Here is a 20,520-nt window from a genome sequence, read left to right as displayed (position 1 = left end):
TGTCATCCCCTTCTCCCGCCTTCAATCTTTCCCAGCATCAGGGTCTTTTCAAATGAGTCAGTTCTTCACATCAGGTGGCCAAAGTATTGGAGTTTCGGCTTCAGTCCATCCAATGAACATTCAGGACTGATTTCCTTTAGGATGGACTGGTTGGATCTCCTGGATGTGCAAGGGACTCTCAAGAGTCTTCTCCAACACCACAGTTCAAAAGCATCAATTCTTCGGCACTCAGCTTTCTTTATGTAGACATACCTTTTTTATATTGCTTTGCTCCATTTTACTGGGGGGTGGGGTGCATTTGTCACAAATTCCCCACTTGTGGTCCTATGAGGATGAACTTCCACTGGTGTAACACTCTTGGCAATTCTGCACCCTGACAGATGAGTCAACAAGAAAGATCTGGATCTTCATGGCTCAGTACTCCTGGGCTCCTTTCCAAAAGTCTTTACAGTGCAGATAGCACTGGTACCTGCTTTTAGCTCCATGGGAGCCCTAACAATATAGTTCTCTGCCTGAGCCTGGGTGATGAGGTCTATCCTATGGTGCAGGGCTTAAGAACTTCTCATTATTTTCGCATATATAAGCTATACCCTCCCATGGGCATTTCAGTAATGAAACTGACCATTTCCATCTGCCTGACTCCTTCGTCTCTCTTTCTATTAAGTGCTGACTTAGGAAAGAAAGAGGATATTACTGACCTCCCACAAATTTAACACCTTCCACCTACTCATGTGTGTGATTCCTTCTGCCCGATGTGTTCATCTCTCATTTCCCCAGTGACCTGTTCTTGATTGAGGCTTTTGGAGGTAGATTAAGGGCAAAATCTCAACAGAACCTTTAAGCTCAAAAATAAACATCACCCTTCCTTGACAGGATGAATCTACCAGTGTGTCCATGGCGGCATTTCACAACAATATAAAGTAGCCTTCTCTAGGAAGCCACAAGGCAGGGCCACATCGCACCTTAAGTCTGTCACCCAGCACTTGGCATAGAAGGAGGAGGAGTGCTGTCCGCTGGTAGCAGGTGGCTCAGAAGTATGTGAACAAGTCAATGAAAGCCAAATTGCAGGGCTCCAGGCAAGGCTGAGCAGGAGGGCAGGTAGCTGGAGCATGCTCAAGGCATCCTGCTGCCATATCACCATATACAAAGAATTCACCTGTTTTCTCTTAGAAATAACTCAGCAAGAAGGAAAAAAACTAAGTTTACTAGCAAAAAAGTGATTCATGAAAGGTGGCTCAAGGTATCATCTTAACCACTTTAGAAAAGTGTAATCAGTGATGGCTTTGAACTGATTCATGCTTCCTGCTTCCCATATTTATTTGGCAAAAAGGTAAGTCACATATATAATAAGCATGTTTGATATATGCCACATACCTGGGATGGTGTTATCCAAAATAAAAGCCACACAGCCTCCTACAAACATAGCAGTTGTGAGAAGAACATTCAACACTTGATCGATTCCTGTTATCCCTAAAAACAACATAGCAACAGGTCACAGACAGAATAGACTTGTCCTTGACTTAAAAAGGAACACTGGGGTGGACCCTAATTGCCAATCAATGCAGTGCATGAAAGTGTAAATTTCTATTGCGCATGTATAAATTTTCGCCAGTAATGCCTTAAACTACTATGACAATAATAGTAAATAAATTATTTAAACTACTTTCAACAATAATCAAGTTATCGCCATAAGGAAAATTTCTAACAATGATTCACAGAAAGTAAATCTAACAGAGGGGACTTCCTCAGTGGTCCAATGGTTAAGAATTCCAATGCAGGGGACGAGGGTTCGGTCCCTAGTTAGGGAACTAAGACCCCACATGCCTCAGAGCAACTAAGCCTGTGTACCACGACTAGAGAACCTGCACTCTGCTCGATGAAAGATCCTGTGTACCACAACTAAGACCCAGCACAGTCCCCACCCCAAATCTCATAGAATGAAGTTCATTCTATAATAAACTACGAAGCCTTCAGGGGTGTGGGGGAGTGCTGCTTGCAGATTATTAAAAAAAAAAAAAAAACACCAATATAAAAGATGGCTACTGTAAGGTTGAAAAGTTTACAAAGTGAATAACAAGATGACAAAAATATTCGTGAGATCAGCAATCAAATGAAGGGCTTCAAAATTCTGGGTTACTAATTAGTGCTTAGCTGCTTTTAATTTAGAGCAAATTTATTTCTAAAGATGTCATTATATGAATGAGATACATTAAAATAGAAATTCACACACTTTTTATATTTAAAAATATAATGATCTCCAACAGAAAAATAACATGTTTGGTGAGAATGTGGAGAAAGAGAAATCACTGTGTTCAACATACCTGATGGGAATGTTGTGAGCAATGTCCCATAGCTCACCTGCTATGGAAAACAGGTATTCCTCAAACAGTTACACAGAATGGCCCAACAATTCTATTCCTAGCCATACACCCAAAAGAATTAAAAACAGGTACTCAAACAGTCCTCATTACCAGGCAGATTCTGCTGTTTGTGAATTGCCTACACACTAAAATTTATTTGTAAACCCAAAATGAATACTCGTGGTGCTTTTAGTCATTCACAGACATGTACAAAGCAGTGAAAATTTTGAGTCACCCAACACACATGTTCCCAGCTGAGGTTAAACAAGGTAATGCTCTGCCTTCTGGTTTCAGCTCTCAGATAGTAAACAATATTCTTTTAGCAGTCTGTATAATAACACTTTTTTTTTTTTTTTTTGCATTTTTGTGCTTCATTGGTGATCTCGCTATTTAAAACAACCCCATTGCAAGATGGCCATGATGTGCCTAATGGAGAAAATATGTGAGATGAATGTCATTCAGGCATGAGATCTAGTGCTATTGACTGTGTTCTCCCAAGAGCTATGGTTCAGGATTTGCTAGGTCTATATTCACGGGGATTTTATAGAACATAACTACCATGAGTGAGAACTGCCTGTACTTGCACATCAATGTCCGTAACAGTACTATTTACACGAGTCCAAAAGTAGAAACAACTCAAATGTGCATCAGTGGAAAATGGATAAACAGATCATGGTATACACATACGATGGAATATTATCTAGCCATAAAAAGAAATGAAATACTTATATATGGATAAATCTTGAAAACATTCTGACAAGTGAAAGCCAGACATAAAAAGTCACATAATGTAGGATTCCATTTATGAAACATCCAGAATAGGTAAATTTATAGAAATAGAAAGCAGACTGGTGGTTGCCAGGAGCTGACAGGAAGGGAAATGATGGGGGTTAACTATTTAATGGGTATGAAATTTTATTTTGGGCTGATGAGAATGTTTTGGAAACCAGAGAGAGATGGTGATTATACAACATTGTAAATGTACTAAAATACCACTGAACTGCTCACTTTAACATGATTAATTTTATGTTATGTGAACATCAGCTAAAAAAAAAATACACACATATATAAAATGATCCCCAATTCTGCATAAAATGTCAGCAGCAAAAGTTGTTTCTTAAGATGTTCTTCCTTTGTTCATTCTTTATGATATTTGGGTATTAACATAAAAAGGAATTAGGGACTTCCCTGGTGGTCCAGTGGTTAAGACTTTGTCCTCCAATGCAGGGTTTGCAGGTTTGAACCCTGGTCAAGGAGCTAAGATCCGACATGCTTTGTGGCCAAAAAGTCAAAACATAAAACAGAAGTAATGTTGTCACCAAGTTCAATAAAGACTTTAAAAATAAGCCACATCACAAAGAACTTTTTAAAAAAGGAATTAAACATACACACACTACTACATATAAAACAGGTAACTAATGAGCGCCTACTGTATAGCACAGAGAATTCTACTCAGTGCTCTGTGGTGACCTAAATGGGAAGGAAATCCATAAAAGAGGGGGGTATTTATATTCGTATAATGATTCACTTTGCTGTACAATAGAAAATGTATGCAATATTGTAAAGCAACTATATTTCAATAAAAATTTTTTTAAGAAGGTTGATCTTGAACTCAAAATAGTTGTAATTCCAACAGAAAAACATGTATATGAAGTTAAGTTTCAAGAAATTCTAAATTTTAATATAGCCTTAGTCTGAAAAATCAAAACGTTTTACAGAGGCATTCTCCCAAAGGGTAGGGTCCTGATTTGTTTGGCTTTTTTTCAAAAAATGAACAGATGGAAGCAGGGAGAGGAAGAAGGAAAAAAGGAGACTGCCACGCACATAAGTTACATGCATGTGCCAACTCAAGTGGGGAGTGTTGCAAAGGGATTCAAGTTAAACTTCGGCCAAGCAGACTGCAATGAATACACAGATGAACATTCACTGAAATGATTCCTGAAGTTCCATGAACTGGTGTTTGTGGTTCCAATTTTGCCACAAGATTCAAGGTCTGTTTCTCCTACCTGTGACGAGAGGGTTCTGTCTGAGGTAACTTGGAAGGACGAGCCCAAAGAAGATTGAAAATCCAAGCACAAAGAGGTTCCGGGAAGAATTTAAATCAATGAACTGCAAGTTAGAGAGTCCAACAGCTGTGATCATTCCTAGAGAGAAAACATCAGACCACAAGTTCCATTATCTCACCTATGGCATGGATGACAAGTATGCTGTCCAGGGCAGACTCCCTACAATGGCCTTTCTCTGTCCCATCAGAAACAAGTTGGGAGACCTGTGTAGTGTCAGGACGGAACCAGAAAGTGACCACCTGACTCAGGCACTATCTGGGTTTATTCAGAGGTATAAACATTACACTTTCTTTAGACCAGGCAGAAAACTAAAGACAATGGTTCCCCTTAAAAACTCAATTCAAACATTTCAATTACATCAGGATATGGGCCTGAATATCAGGTCCCTGATTACTAACGTGAATGGCACAGAGATCAAATTGACTCCCTTCTGTAAAAACGGACAGTTTTAAATGGCCTACAGGGAGATGATATCTGAGCTCAAATCAATTAGAAATGGCAACTAGGGACCTCCTTGGTGGTCCAGTAGTTAAGACCGTGCTTACAATGCAGGGGGTGTGGGTTCCATTCCTGGTCAGAGAACTGGGAACTAAGATCCCACACGCTTGTCTATGGCCATACCATCCTGAACATGCCCTATTTCATCTGATCTCAGAAACCAAGCAGGGTTCAGCCTAGTTAGTACCTGCATGGGAGATCCCACATGCTGTACAGTATGGGCAAACGAAAGAGAAAAGAAAAGAACGTTGCTCCTGAAGGTCTTATCTGCAACTAAATTTGTAATGGAATAATTCAGATACAAGAAAAGAAACAGCTTCTATACCACATTAAAAAAATGTGATATCCAAAGATATCTGCAGAGGATATTCAAGGCAGTATGGTTTCAATAAAGCATGATAAGAACCTTAAAAAAATGGCAACTAGAGACTAAAATTTAATCTGATTTTTCCTAGCTCAGTTATTCTACCTTTAATATCAATTCAACTCAGAAAGTGATATGCATTTATATGTTTATAAGGTATATCCTTTTGTATTTTAAAATAGAAATTTATCATTATCTTCAGTCTCACTGAAGGAATTCCTTAGCAATGTGAAGAAAGAAAAGGAGCTTGAGAAGAAAGCCAACTATCAAAGAAATGGAATTTTACCAAAGAGAGTACAGAAGAGGGCACCAAGCACAGGATCTGGAAGGGAGGCGAAGAGCGCACTGAACTTTCCGATCATCCCCAACGCAAGCATGAGGGCTGCGCCGTACTGTATCACTCGACGACTGCCAACCTGCAGGACACACAGAGGGCAGAGACAGGCATTCACCTTGAGGTCCTCCAAGAGCACACTCAGGTCCTAGCAGGCAAATGTGACCAAAACCCACAGACAAAATCTAGGTTACCCTTAAAACTTTTAGTTAAGAGGGTCTAACTTTACAATGAGGATTGATATCAATACATAACTACTGAAAACACATCCAGGGTAAAAAGATTCTCACCACCTTTCCTTGTTCCCGTCCCATCTGGTTCCTGCTGGATTTGACTATGGGGACTCCAGGGCTTGACCTATGGGTCTCTGAGCCCTGGGCAATGTCACCTCACTCTGCACTCACTCCTGAGCTGTGGTCTTGGGTTTCTTAATGCCTACAGCCACCAGCCAGGATGATCTGGTAGTGTCTCAAATCCAAAATTCGAAAAGTACACTTGACCCCGCTTTTCTTCTGGGTTCCGGCAGATGAGACAAAACAGTTCTGGAACTTCTCCTCCCAGCATATTAATCATGAGAGGTGGCACAGCCTAGAGACCACTGTGTGCAGGATTCTAGAGCTGAGAGGCCTGACTCCTATCTCTGCTCCATCTCTAACCATATGATGGGCATTAGCCTCTCTGGGTGGCAGGATCCTCATCTCCGTGACAATGAACAGCGTGCTTCTGCTTTGAGGATTTATAAGCTCCATGTAAAATAGTCTGAACAACATCTGGCAAGCATTAGGTTATTTGATAGCCTCCCACCTGAACTTGCTTCCTGTGGCCTTTCTTCTGCCCACCTGTCCTCTCCATTGTAACGGAGTAACCTCTTTAATATCATGATTTAGGAGATCAGGTCCCTGCCTAAGTCTTCTGGTGCTCATCCCCCTCCTGGCCAGTTCTGACACATATCAAAGTACTGATACTACCCTAAAGCTACCTCCCCTGCAAAGCCTTCTTTCATTCCAAGGCTCGATTCTCCCAACATTGGACTTCTGCAGCATCACACACAGCATTTCCCATGTGGACTCAACTTTATTGGTTAAGTTTGATCTCTGCCTTCTAGAAGCGTCCATCTAGTTCACTGTCACTCAGGTAACAAGAGACAGAGCTGGCACTGGGCTCAAGAATCCTGCACTATTGGTCTCTACTCTGTGCTGCCTCTCCCAAGAGAACATCCTGAGGACATAAACTGGATTAAAGAGCTTCCAGAAATGGAATAGTGTCCACAATGCTTTATGTGGGAGTTACAATGAATAGGAAATGGCTATTTAAATAATTAAAATGAAATGAAATGTAAAACCGGACTCAGTTGTACTAGCTACATTTCAAGTGTTCAGTAGGAATAAGCGGTTGGGGGCTCCCTCAGGGGATAGTGCAAGTACAGAACATTTCCACTGCTGCACCATTCTCCTGGATGATTGCTGGGCTAGACCTTGCAAGAGCTTCTCAATGAGCCCAAGGGTCAAGTTCAGAGTAAGAAGCAAATCTTTTACTAAGCTACCCAGCTAGAATCAGTCACAGCTGATGCTGGGGCCTAGCTTCCATTATTCCAATTTACAGCTCATCCCATTATACCACCACTAAGTGCAGGGATGCAGCAAAAAGGGTCATGCAAATTGGCAATGGAGCAAAAATGACTTACACTTGGCTATATTACATGATAAGGAAGCCTTTCATTTACAAAAAGCAAGCATTTTCAGCAAACATTTTCAAGGACCAGCACTTCAGAGTGAGGGGGAGGTGATGGATACAAATACAAGTAAATCATAAGCTTATGATCAAATAATGATACTGCTGCAATTATTAGGTTGTGGGTTGTCCAGTGGGAAGAAAAAACTCTGAGAAGTTGGGGAGGATTCCCTAGAGATGGTCTTGAGGGATGAGTAAGACAAAGAGCAACCAGACAGAGGGATCCATCTCCCAGCAGAGTCAGTCCTGTTAGATGTGCAGTGGGGAGGACTGGGCTGGCCCTAAGGATGCTGAAACAATAAATCTTGTATGAAAACCATGCATGGAGGGCTGATCTCCCTTAGACGCTGTCCAAAAAAAGCAGCAAGTTAGTCACTCTTTTGTTCAACAAACATGAACCAAGTGCCTGTTATACATTTCTATTCTAAACACCAGAGACACAGCCCTAAAATCCCTGCCCTCCTGGTGCTTATGTGAAGCCTTCACATCTTTCTCACTGCACTCTCCCTGGAACCACCTCCTAGGCTCCCTTCTGATCTCCTTCTTGAGTTGCAGCTCTGCCTCCAGGGCCACTGAAAAATTGACACTGCATTTCTGACTTTCCAAAAGTGTTCAACAGGGTGGTATGCTGCAGAGGAGAAATGATCTCCTTTTGGATACCATCAAAAAAGATAGTATGGCCAAGAAGATGGTGTTTACTCTTCCTAGAAATAAACTTAGGTCTAAATATTATATAACAATATCTCTAGTTTGCTTATCTAAGCACATGCTAAATGCTTTACATGAAGTAATTCCAAAATTCTGCAAGAAATTCAGAGAGGAGATGTAACTTGCCCATGGTCATGTCAGAAGAATATGACAGAGCCAGGGCTGAATCCAAAGCAACCACCTCCCTACCATGTCATGCTGCCCTTTTCTGTGGGACAGACAGTGGAACACTCTCAACATAGCAGTCCTGCACATGGAATCCAACCCATCCAACCTGCAGAACTTCAGAATATACAGCAGGGTAGGCAGCCTCACCTCTAATCAAGTAGTCAGAATGTCCATGTCTGTACATGGAATGCCATAACTGGATAAAGGACAGTAAATAGTAGAGTTGCCAGGAAATGGAGACAGATCCTCAGAAAGAGCCACAGATCACCCTCTTTCTATATGTTCTGGAAGACTGGTACAATGGTCCAGACTAATGCTGTCTGAAAGAATTTCACACAATGATGGAAATGTTCTGTATCTGTGCTTTCCTTTGGCATCCACCAGCCACATGTGGCTACTGACTACTATACTGTACAACATAGACCTAGATCTAGAACTGCTAGATTTCACATATGAGTTCTTATCAGAAAAGCAACTGTTCCAAGCCCTTCAGCTGGATAAAAGGCAGGATACAGCCTTAAAACTTTTGCTTCCTTTTTCCTGGGCAGGGATCTCCCATTAGCCACATGGTTTAGGCCACAGAGAAGTTTCTGGTGCTAGTCCTACTTCCCAACCCCAAGGCATTTGTATAGATGTCTCAATTATAGCCCCTTGTGAGTAAGAGTAATGGAGCCAACTCCCTCAAATTGATAAGGCCTCTGCTAGGGGAAGTGGCTCCAAAGGAATTCAGAGAGAAGATCAATTGGCTCAATTAAAAAATGCTGGCAGGGTGCCTTTTCAGAATAAGCCAGCACCATCTAAATTATAATAAAGGTAATTATTTCTCAAACCATCTCAGTAATGTTTTAGAAGGAACCCTAATGACAGCACTACTTACTCCCTATAGTGACTCTAGTTAAATTATCTGTGATGCATTTTAAAGAGGTGCAGAAAGAGAGCTGGCTTATTAAACTGTTTCCCCAAGAGTCCCTCCATCTATAATAATCTTACCATTATGTTATTTTGGATTAGTTACAGGTCTACAGGTTCATGGCAGCAAACTTGCTAGAGAGTTAATGGCTTACACCCCATTTGGTGCCCATTTGACCCTCTCCTTAGCTCTGTGTGCTCAGTATCTGCAGCAATAGGACCCAGGAATCCTGGAAGGAAATGCCCATCAGGCAGCCCTCACATGTCATGCACAAGGAGAGACAGGCAGCCAGCGTGGCCACTGGCACACCTAAGGTTGAGCTCTGTGATGGCCTGGCCAATTTACAGAAAAACCAACCAGCAAGTCAGGCTTGTACAATGTATGCTCTACTCCCTCTGACCTGGATTTGCAGTTAAAATTACCCAAACCAAGTATCTGGTTTCTTTTTCCTGGTTATAGAATAGTGCAAAGAGCTGGAGGAAGATTTCTAATTTTAAAGAGGTCAAATGATTCCAGAATGCTCCAACTCACCCCCAAGTTCTCAAGATACAAGGTTGAGGAGAGGGAGACCTCTGACCCATGCAGTCCATCTTGGATGATGCTGAACCAGTTCTAACCGTGTCTAGCTGCGCAGCATACAATGGCCAGGGCCGAGCTGCATTCCTCAACACCCTGGGCTAACAGCAAGCATTGGCCCAAAGCAACTGGGATATAAAATTTATTTCCTAGTAAATCTGAAAGGCCGAGAAGCAGCCTCCTTGTTCCTGAAGCTAGATTATGGTATGTATGCTTGGAGTGGGGTTAGGGGGAAAGACAAGTGGGGAGGACTTCAGACCAGGTACCGCTTCAACCTGAGTGACTTGCTATGGCTTGTTGTGTTCACTAACTCCACAACAGATTTCATCTGAAAGAGAATGATGCTGCTACAGTTTGAAAACTTCATTAATTCTTTACTGTAAGATTGATTTATTTGTAATGGGTAAAGCAATTTCTGGGGCTTCCCTGGTAGCTCAGCTGGTAAAGAATCTGCTTGCAATGCAGGAGACCCTGGTTCAATTCCTGGGTCGGGAAGTTTCCCTGGAGAAGGGATAGGCTACCCGCTCCAGTATTCTCGGGCTTCCCTGATGGCTCACACAGTAAAGAATCTGCCTGCAACCTGCCTGGGTTTGATCCCTAGGTTCGGAATATCCCCTGGAGGAGGGCATGGCAACCCACTCCAGTATTTTTGCCTGGAGTATTCCCATGGACAGAGGAGACTGGCGGGCTGCAGTCTAAGGGGTCGCAAAGAGTCAGACATGACTGAGCAACTAAGCACAGAGATAGAATGCAATTTCTAATCTAGAATTAGTGCCATCTCCTAACTGGTCTCCTGTTTCCACCCTCTTCCCAGACCCCAGTCGTCTACTTTCATCATAGCAGCCATAGTAATTCTAAAAAAAAAACACCCAAAACAAAACCAGATGGACTCACACCCTGCGGGACTCTCTCCCTGACTACTTCCACTTAGGCTTTGGCAGCCTTTAAGGCCTACATGACCTGGTCCTCAGTTACCTCAAGAACCTCATCTGCTCTTACCCAATGACCCCCACTCCCATCTCTGCTCCTGCCCCACTGGCCTCCTTGCTGAGCTGCAGCATACCAGGGTGGTTCTGTGATAGCACTCTGCCCCCTGTCTGAAAGCCCCTTCCCTAGGTACCTGCACAGTTCCCTCCCTCAGTTCTGTCAGGCCTTTGCTCAAGGTCACCTTCTCAGTGAGGCTTAGCCTGATCACCCTAACTTACCCCTCTGATCCCCCATTTTGCCCCATATTTCTGTCATACTTATTATGCTTACTATTTATTGCTTGTCTTCCTCTGATAGAATGTAAACTCCATAAATGATGGAAATATTTTTCTTTTTCATTCACTGATGTATCCCAAGTGCCTAGAATAGTGGCCTCACAAAGGGTCAGTGCTTAACAAAAATTTGTAGAATGCATGAAGAAATTGCACCTGAATGCCTGCCTACCCAGGCCAGTCAAGGGGAAAGAGACCTCTATCAGCATTCCAAAAACTCATCAATGAATCAAAAAGAAATGGGGAAGAAGATAATCTCAGAATTGGAGGCCATCATTTCGGAACTCACAGTGGCCAGACCAATCAACAAAACGGATCAACATTTAGAGGCCCAACCATTTAATTATAAAAATATCTGTACCTTAGTAATTCCCAAAACTCCAATGTTGGGACTGGATGAAGTAGAGCCATTCCCAGTTCCAAAAATGCCATCGAGAACACAGGAGAGACCCTCCACGAAAATCCCCCTAAAATGTAAAGGAATGGAGTAAAGAAAAATATTAATTCAATGGGAGAAACACTCTGAAATAGTCTAAATGGTTATGACCCAAAGGCAGGGTCCACAGACCTGTAGCCTCTACTCTCCCCAGGAGGGGTTAACAATGCAGAATCCCAGGCCTGAAGACGCACATTTTAACAGGGTTCTCCATGCTCATTCATGGAGAAATGAAAGATGTGCTTTCAGAAGCACATCTCTGAATCACACATTAGATGCAAGTGTTTAAAAATTATTCCAAATTAAAATATTTTTGCCAGAAAATAATCATTTGTGGTAATCTAAGACAACATAGGTCATCCATAGATTTGATTCCTTTCTTATTAATACAGTTTTATCAGAAAGAAAATGCTTTGTAATTTTATAAATGTTGGAACTTTCAAAAGAACCAATATATAAATAATTTATTCATATGCACTAGCTCCATTAGAGAAAAATGGAAAAACTAGGGCTCTAAACACCAACAGAAGCAATGCAAAAGATGCAGAGATATCAGCCCTTTCGTTCTCATCACACACAATTCCTTCTGGAAGGGTGGCAGCTGGCTGGGAAAGGTGGGATGATCTGGGCTACTTTATTTTCTTTACAGCTTCTATACAGCCCAATTTAACCCCAGCATTGAGAAACTGAAGACTATATCTACTGAGAATATAAACTTCACAGCTCATAAACCTCTAGATTTTATAGACTTCATTTATTTCTGCTCTTGTCTCTCTCTATATGAATTGTAACTGTGAAATGAACAGTAGGGAAAACAAGAAATCAAAGGGGACAATACATCCATGATCCCAAACCAAGCAAAGAACAATGGCAGTGTCTGGCACTTGTTTTGCTGAGTTTAAGGTCTGGCGAGATCTCACAGAGAATGTCTTATACGATTGTCACCATGAGAAAGAAGGGTGGGAATTCTGCTCTATATTATTTGGATGTGGAAAATGAGAGCAAAACAGGGGCAGTTACTTATTCAAAACAAACAGCCAATAAAGAGCCCTGATGCTTGGCTACTTCATGTTGAAACTCTTGACTGTCCAAACCAAAGAGCAAAGTATAAGGCACTGGGCCCAGTGAAGAGTTCATTTTCTCAGGAACCCACCTGTTTATTGCATGGATGGGAGGTGATGGGGCACAGGACAACCTTGCACAGGCATAGTAGTCCCCGATAGACTCGATAATACTGGCAACAACCGCACTGAGCATGCCGATGACACCAGCTGCAGAGACAGTGGGCAGTCCCCACTGAACTAAGGAAGAAAAACAAGCATGAAAGCCTCATAAACTTTCTTAGAGGGGCAGGCGAAAGTTATCAGGATATTGAGTCATTCAGTATGTCAGGACTCTATAAGAACCACTCAGATTTTTAAAGCTCATGGTAACTATTTTTACACATAAGTCATCAGTGCAAAATGCCTGGGAATAGTTCCTGAGTTGAATGAAAACAGTAATAATCAGGATTGATCTGCTTTATTTAAAAGAAATTGTTTGACTGGAAGAGGCGGGTGCTCCTCTTTCTTGCTTCAAAGCCACACTCAGTGTCTGCTAAATTAGAATTTAACACAGCCTGCTGTGTTGGGATGGGTATTTGTATGCAGAGAATGTTTAGCCCTGCTGTGCAAAGCATGGTACAAAACAGTGCTCCTGTCCAGAGGGAGGCATCAAATGGAAAAGCAGTGAAAAGTCATCACGTAAATTTAAATGCCAACAGTCGAGCATGGCACAAAGTATAGACAACCCTTTTCTAGTATAATACCAGCACTTTTTTAAAAGTACATCATGTTACAGAAAACTAAAGAGTTTCCTTTAAGAAAGCAAAGCAAAGACCCCAGGTAGATTCATTTTGAGTATCCGGATTTAAAAGTGTATCTATTTGGACACTGAAAACCACTGATCTTCTTTAATAAAAACAGCATGAGGAACCTTCACTGCTAAAATGAATAGACTTCTTTGTGAAGTACCTAGACTTTCTTTCCCTGAACCATTAGTTATTACAGAGCTACTCAGTAGAAAGTACATGAAGAGAAATGTGTAGAATGTCTTGTGCAGGGGCCAACAATATACCTAAAAGATTTCAACAGTGCAATGGTTGGATGTCGCAATCAGTACCAGTTAGGAAGTCAGGAAGTGCCACAGTCTCTGTTGAAGAAGAGTCTGGAAAGCAGCACACAGAGCGGAGAAGGCGTTCTGGAGGGGCAATCAGTGGATGGACAGAGCCGGGGAGAAATAGGCTGCTGCTCACCAGAGGAGGCCTGGGGCAGGTGGGCTTGGAAGGCCTTAACCAACCTCCTGGAGGGGCTTGGCCTCTGGCTCCTGGGTGATGGAGCAACCCCAAGTTTAGGAGGGGAAAGATAACACATAAAGTAAGATGTACAGAATATCCCTTGTGTGTGTGTATGGACAGAACTTTTCCTTCCTGGAGCTCACTTTGCCCCATGGGAGCTGACCAGGGGATGTTGAGGCAGTTTATATTCAGGGGTTCAAGGTCCAGACCCACCAGCAACTGGTTTGGTCAACATCTCGTCCCTGGACTAGTTTGGAATGGATTCTTCTCATGCAGATGATTTCTTTATCAAGCAACATTTTGTGTTTTCTAAATAACCTTTGATACAGTTTTCTTTACTAAGGCAGCAATATGGTTTCATTTATGTGTCTAGATTTTGGGATGGGAGTCTTATTTTATTTTGCCATTTATTATTTATCAGAAATTGCCTTTTATTTTCTCAGACTTTTTACTTTAATTGCTTTCTTATCCCCCACACTTTGCCTGAAATCCTCAGCAAGATTTTTAAAATCTTTATCCTATTTACTTCAACATTTAAAATTTATAATCTTAATTTTTGACCCCTTTTCCTTCAGATTATTTATTTAAAATTTAAACCTGTTGGCCTCCAGCCTTCTATTTAAGCCTGTTACTTCATCTTTCTTTTCATCTAGAACTTTTAGTTTGTTACTTGATAGCAGGGTTTCTCAGCCTGGCACTTTTGACATTTTGGATGTGAAATCTGTATTTTAACAACCAGTCCAAGTAATTCCTAGCATACTAAAGACTAAGAACCACTGGTCTAGATATATAAAAACTTGTCTCTGGATTAAGATACATGAAAACTTATCTCTGGATTAGGAAGTACATAAGACTACACCCTTCTGGCTCAGGGAACAGCTCTTTATCTAGGGAAGCTCTGGCAATAGAGGAGCTGGTAGCACTCAAGGGCTGTTGTGAAAAGAAACCAGACAGCACCCTCTGCAATCATAATGTTAAGGACCTGCCCACTTGGTTATGCCTCCCTGTGCACAGGCCCCATGGTCCCTGAGCAAAGTCTCATCTCTCAACACACGCACAGCTGCTTCTCTGGGACAGCCCGCTCTGTGTTTCTATTAATATTTGTGCTCATCTTGGGAGCCACATGTATAGGCAGAGAGGACCACCCATATGTGCTGTGGGGGCTACCTGCCTTCCCATGGCTTCAACTGACTCCCTCATCAACAGACTTTTAATCTCATTTTATCTCAGATTACATGTATGTTTATGAACCTTGTATGGAGGGGACAGGCATACATAAATACATACTTAAACCATATAATCTGATGAGATTCAGAATGCTTTAGAAAGACTAAACTTTTTACAGTGTTTGTAAATGTGTTAAGACCAGGACGAACAACTTCCAGAATCACTATCGTTTAACATGCTTAGAACATTTATCTTTGACCCAATCTTAATATTTTTGGCTTTTCCTCATTGTCAGAAAATATGAAAATGTGACAATTGGATAGGGGTGTAAACTGAAACAATCTGACTAAGCTCAGGCCTTATTCTAACAAAAACCTTAAATGCTGGGAACAGTCTTCACATTACAACAAGTATGTAATAATCACTGGGTTCACACAAAACGCTTCTGGGGCTAGGGTCCAGAAAATGCTACACATGAATCCAAGTGACACCTCACAGCTGGGGTTCATACACCCCTGCCACCTGGCCAAGAGTTACCCAACAATGAAATTATAACTTAAGATCCATTGTCTGTTTGTGAATATTAGTTTACCTGACAGCTGTGACCAAAAAAAAAAAAAAAAAAAAAGAATGATTATGGCTACCTATTGAAAGATTATACAAATTCCACCAGGCTTGAGCAGTCTACTAATCTTCAGGCCCCTCCTACTCAAGTCTGTTCATTTCGGTGGTTTGGGTACTGTGCAGCTCTATACTTGCCTTTCTAAGCAGCTGACCTCAAATCCTGGCCATTAGAGCTCAAATCTGGCAAGAGGCTCCTTGAGCCTGAGATTTTGTCCTAATGGAACCAAAAGAATCAACTAGTACAACTGAGAAGAGAGCTGGTTAGTCTCTACAGTCCTCTAGAAACAGAGCCTCCTGCCTCCCTTCTCTGCTAATCTAATCCTCTGAAGGCCAGAATGGTACGACTTTCGGGGCATGCTCTGCAACAAAGAAGACCTTTGGTGTTGCAGAGCTTCCTGCCAACTCCCAACTCCTCTAGGTTGGACCCGTGTGAGCTCCTGACCACTCATGACCACCAGAATACTTACATGGGTATGGGACCTTAAACCACGGGGCTACCAGAAGCACACCCTGCCTGGCATCAGTTCGAGCATAGAAGCCATACTTCGTGCTGTCAGGAGGGAAGACATCTGTCACTGTGAAGATGAAGCAGAGTAGCCAGGATACAAGGATGGCCAGGATGATCTGAAGTGGTCAAAGGAAAAAGCTCTGTCAGGCCAACAGAACTGGTGGTTGCTAGCAAAACATGCCTTCCTGCAATGGGATTATTATATCTCAGAGCCCATCAGTACTTTGCAGAAAAAAACATATAAAGGATCTGTGTAAAACCTATTCCTTGAATGGAATCACATTTAGAGACAGTAGTTTCATATAGTAAAGTTATTTAGTTTGAAACTGGCTAGTAAAATAAGAATAATGGACAATGGGCCTGAAAAGGCCACGTGGAGTCAGACCTCCCTCAGCTCCAAGGAGAATCAATGTCCTCTTACATACTGTTAAAAAGACTCCATGGTCTCTTGGATGGCATTGCCAACTTGATGGACATGAGTTTGAGCAAGCTCTGGGAGTTGGTGATGGACAAGGAAGCCTGGCGTGCTGCAGTCCATGGGGTTGCAAAGAGTCAGACACAACTGAGTGACTGAACTGAAAAGGACTCCAGGACTGGAAACTTCTACCACTTCTAAAATTTAGGTCCATGATGGTCATTAGAAGTCTGAGATCATCACACAGACATGGTCCCTCAGGACAACATGCCTAACCCCCTCTTCTCATTATAAACTTTTTACATATGAACCAAATGCAATAGTGTCAAAAAAAAAAAAAGGTAATTACTCACAGGGAACATTTTGAAAAGCTGTAACTTATATGCAGTCCATCCTTTCTTGGATTTGTAAATTGGGAGAGGAAATTTAACATTTCTGGCATATTGAGAAAATAGTAATACTAGGAAAATAGTCCTGAGGAGAGAAAGAAAATGAACTAGGTTAAAGGCTGTTACATCTACGTTAAAAATAATACTCAAAGTTTCAATGACAAAATTGACCACATGTGTTCAATTCATTTCTCTAGAAAGCTGCTATTCCTCTATTATTTGGGAAATGTCTTTTGGAAATGTCATTTTTACATCTTAACATTTCCAAATATGGAAATGAGATTGTCATGTAAATGCTTCAGCTAAATATCCCTTAGGAGATGAAGAAAAACTGAAGAATGTACATACTGATAGGAAAAGTTCACGCTATGTGAGAAAAAGACAAGATGCCAGATACAACAATACAAAATTACAACTACGAATTAACTAAAAAACAAGCAACTACCACACAAGAGTGCATGTGTATACACATGCATGAACGCAAACAGGTAAGAAGGACATGATCCGGATGCTCACAAGGATTGGTTTAGTCCCCATTTTTCTGTATGTTCTGATTTACTTGGAAGGAACATAAATTACTTTTAAAAAGAAAAAACTAAACTTAAATATTTAAGAAAGCTATATACAACAGCTTTCAATATTAATAATAATATTCCTGGGCTTCCCTAGCGTGGCTCAGTGATAAAGACTCTGCCTGTCAATGCAGGAGACATGGGTTCGATCCCTGATCCAAGAAGATCCCACACGCAACAACGCAACTAAACCCATGTGCCGCAATTACTGAGCCTGTGCTCTAGAGCCCAGGAGCCTCAACTACTGAAGCCTGTGCTCTGCAACAAGAGAAACCACCTCAATAAGAAGCCCATACATTGCAACTAGAATAGCCCCTGCTTGCAACAACTAGAGAAAAGCCCAAGCAGCAACAAAGACCTAGCACAGCCAAAAATAAATTTTTAAAAATTATATATATATATACGTATATATGTGCATGTGTGCTTAGTCGCTCAGTTGTGTCTGACTCTTTGTGACCCCATGGACTGTAGCCTGCCATGTTCCTGTTCCTCCCTCCACAAGGATTCTCCAGGCATGAATACTGGAGTGGGTTGCCATGCTTTCCTCCAGGGGATCTTCCCAATTCAGAGATCGAACCCAGGTCTCCTGCAATGCAGGCAGATTCTTTACCATCTGAGCCACCAGGGAAACCCAAGAATACTGGAGTGGGTAGCTAACTATCCCTTCTCCAGGTGAACTTCCTGATTCAGGAACTGAACTGTGGTCTTCTGCATTGCAGGTGGATTTTTTACCAGCTGAGCTACCCGGGAAGCCCATGAAATATATTCATATATAAACAATATTCCTGAGAGATTTCTGTCTCAAGACATTATGCACTGGTCTTCCCGCCCATTAGCCTACTCTTCCACAGTAGCTTCTATAATCATTTACTTTACAGACAGACAAAGCCAGCAGTCCAAGATCATGCAGCTATGTTGGCCAGGGGTCTAGCTCTACAGCCTGGGCTCTGAACTATGCTGCCACATTGTGAGGGCAGGGATGTCTGGGCTGACTCAAAAGTTTATGTGTAACAAGTCCTATACTCTTGATCCAGCTATGCTGAATGCTGTAGGAAGCAGGTGGTCCAGTGACCCCCTGGAGCAGAACCCAACACATCCTCACGTGTCTGGTGCCCCATGTATGGCAGGTGTGGGATAGCTTCCCATATTGAAACAATGAAGGTATACCATAATATGTCTCATCACCTGTAGGGACTCATTCTTTCTCTTATTACCTTAGAGTTGACAGGAAGAGAGGATTCTCAAAGTTAAGCTTAACTGTTCCTGGGAACAGTTCTAATTGCTGAAATGGAATTATCAGTTCCATTGACAGCCAGTTAAGTGCCGCTTCACAGTCACACTCCAAATGAGGTGTGGATTGCAGCTGGCTGCCACTCTACCATTTCCTCACCTATGCAGGCACTTCACTGACCTGGTGCCACCACAAAGTCATCAGATCAGTACCAGTTCAAGGATGAAGACATACATGGTGCCCGAGTTATTCCAACTCCCCCATGAATGGGTGATGTTTAACAAAAACCAGTATGACAATGAAGGATACGAAAAGAGGTGTATTTTAAACTTAGATCAACATAAATTTTTCACATCTTAAAAAACGTTACTGATTTACTTCCAATTATATACTAAGATCCAAAAAGCCTGGTATCTGTTATTACTGTTATTATTAGTGCAGGTGACATGTCACCTGACAGTTACATCTGACAGTTACGGTGTCCACTTTTCAAAGCACGTTTAAAAAGGGAAAGGGGACACATAACAGAGTCCAAGGAAGGACACCCACACTTCAGGTTCAAATCTGGCAACTGAAATTGAAAAGTGAACTGAGCAGGATTCTTCTGTTTTAATTTTAATCCTTGAATACACCTGTGGGACAGGTAGGGCAGCAGCCCCATTGCAGAAAGGCAAGAGCAGAGGCTCAGCACTGGATGCTGTGTCAGAGTTCACAAGACTTGGCCCAGCACAGAAGAGACAGGATCTGAGACTTGATGCTCAGCCCACAGTTCTGTCCACCACACCAGGATTTCCATCTCATGTGACATTCTGCTTATCTGTCTACCTTTGTTTTAACTTTACCTATATTATGCAAGCAATACATACTAAAATGTAGAAAAACTATAAAAGGCAGATAAGTGAAAAGAAAGACTCAAAATCTTGAAGACTGCTCATCATCTCATATTGGATGACAAGGATGCAGCACTCTGGTCTACTGAACCCCAGGGCTTTTAGAGCATGTTATTGGGTCCCAGGCACTGGGATCAGAAAGGCAAACAGGACTATCTGATGTCATCCTTGCCCTTGGAGCACAAACAGGTCATCAACTGGCCCCAAAAGGAATCAATCATATTTTACATGCTGCTTCCCAACTACCCTGCAGCCCCAGTTAAGGCCTGACCTCAAGAGATGGCAACCTCCATCAGCATCTTAGTGGCTGCTCAGCATTCCATCTAGTGGCTGTACCATACCACATCTTATTTAAACACATCCCTAAAGTATGACATTGGGAGCAACATAACTGCAATGAATCATCTTTCCCTGGCACCAGTGTGAATATCTGCTTATGACAAGTTCCCAGGACTAGAATAGATCTGTCAAACAATGAATACCTTACTGAAAAGTGCTTTGATACAAACCGCTAAATATTAAATACATACAGAAACGTTGGGTGAATTTACAATCACATTCAGAGACCAAGAATGTCCATGTGCTAATGTGATCAGCAAAGGCTTAATTTCCAAAATATACAAACAGCTCATATATCTCAACAACAACAAAAAACCCAACTGGAAAATGGGCAGAGAGCCTAAATAGACATTTCTCCAAAGAACATATACAGATGACCAACAGGCATATGAAAAGATACTCAACATCACTAGTTATTAGAGCAATGCAAATCAAAACTACAATGAGGTATTATCTTACACTGGTCAGAATGGCCATCATTAAGAAGTCCAGAAATAATATATCTGAAGATCAGACCGAAAAAGTTCTACAAATGCTGGAGAGGGTGTAGAGAGCTCTCCACACTGTTAGTGAGAATGTAAACTGGCACAGTCACTATGGAAAACAGTATAGAGGTTCCCCAAAAAACTAAAAATAGAGT

General features: G+C 41.8%; 1 protein-coding gene across 1 annotated transcript in view; it reads right to left on the bottom strand.

Annotated features, from left to right (window-relative positions):
- SLC23A2 (solute carrier family 23 member 2) overlaps positions 1–20,520 on the bottom strand; it is a 142,680-nt gene that overhangs the window by 4,835 nt on the left and 117,325 nt on the right. The window contains exons 9-15 of the mRNA XM_027559429.1: positions 16,813–16,933; positions 16,004–16,160; positions 12,564–12,711; positions 11,336–11,441; positions 5,575–5,704; positions 4,367–4,504; positions 1,375–1,470 (exon numbers count right to left, since the gene is read on the bottom strand). Coding sequence (XP_027415230.1) covers positions 1,375–1,470; positions 4,367–4,504; positions 5,575–5,704; positions 11,336–11,441; positions 12,564–12,711; positions 16,004–16,160; positions 16,813–16,933 — 896 coding nt within the window. The remainder of the gene's footprint in view (positions 1–1,374; positions 1,471–4,366; positions 4,505–5,574; positions 5,705–11,335; positions 11,442–12,563; positions 12,712–16,003; positions 16,161–16,812; positions 16,934–20,520) is intronic.

The sequence above is a fragment of the Bos indicus x Bos taurus genome, chromosome 13 (assembly GCF_003369695.1).
Source record: "Bos indicus x Bos taurus breed Angus x Brahman F1 hybrid chromosome 13, Bos_hybrid_MaternalHap_v2.0, whole genome shotgun sequence".
In the NCBI taxonomy this organism is placed as follows: Eukaryota; Metazoa; Chordata; class Mammalia; order Artiodactyla; family Bovidae; genus Bos; species Bos indicus x Bos taurus.
Note: the sequence above shows the minus strand (reverse complement) of the source record. Positions and strands in the feature narration are given on the sequence as shown.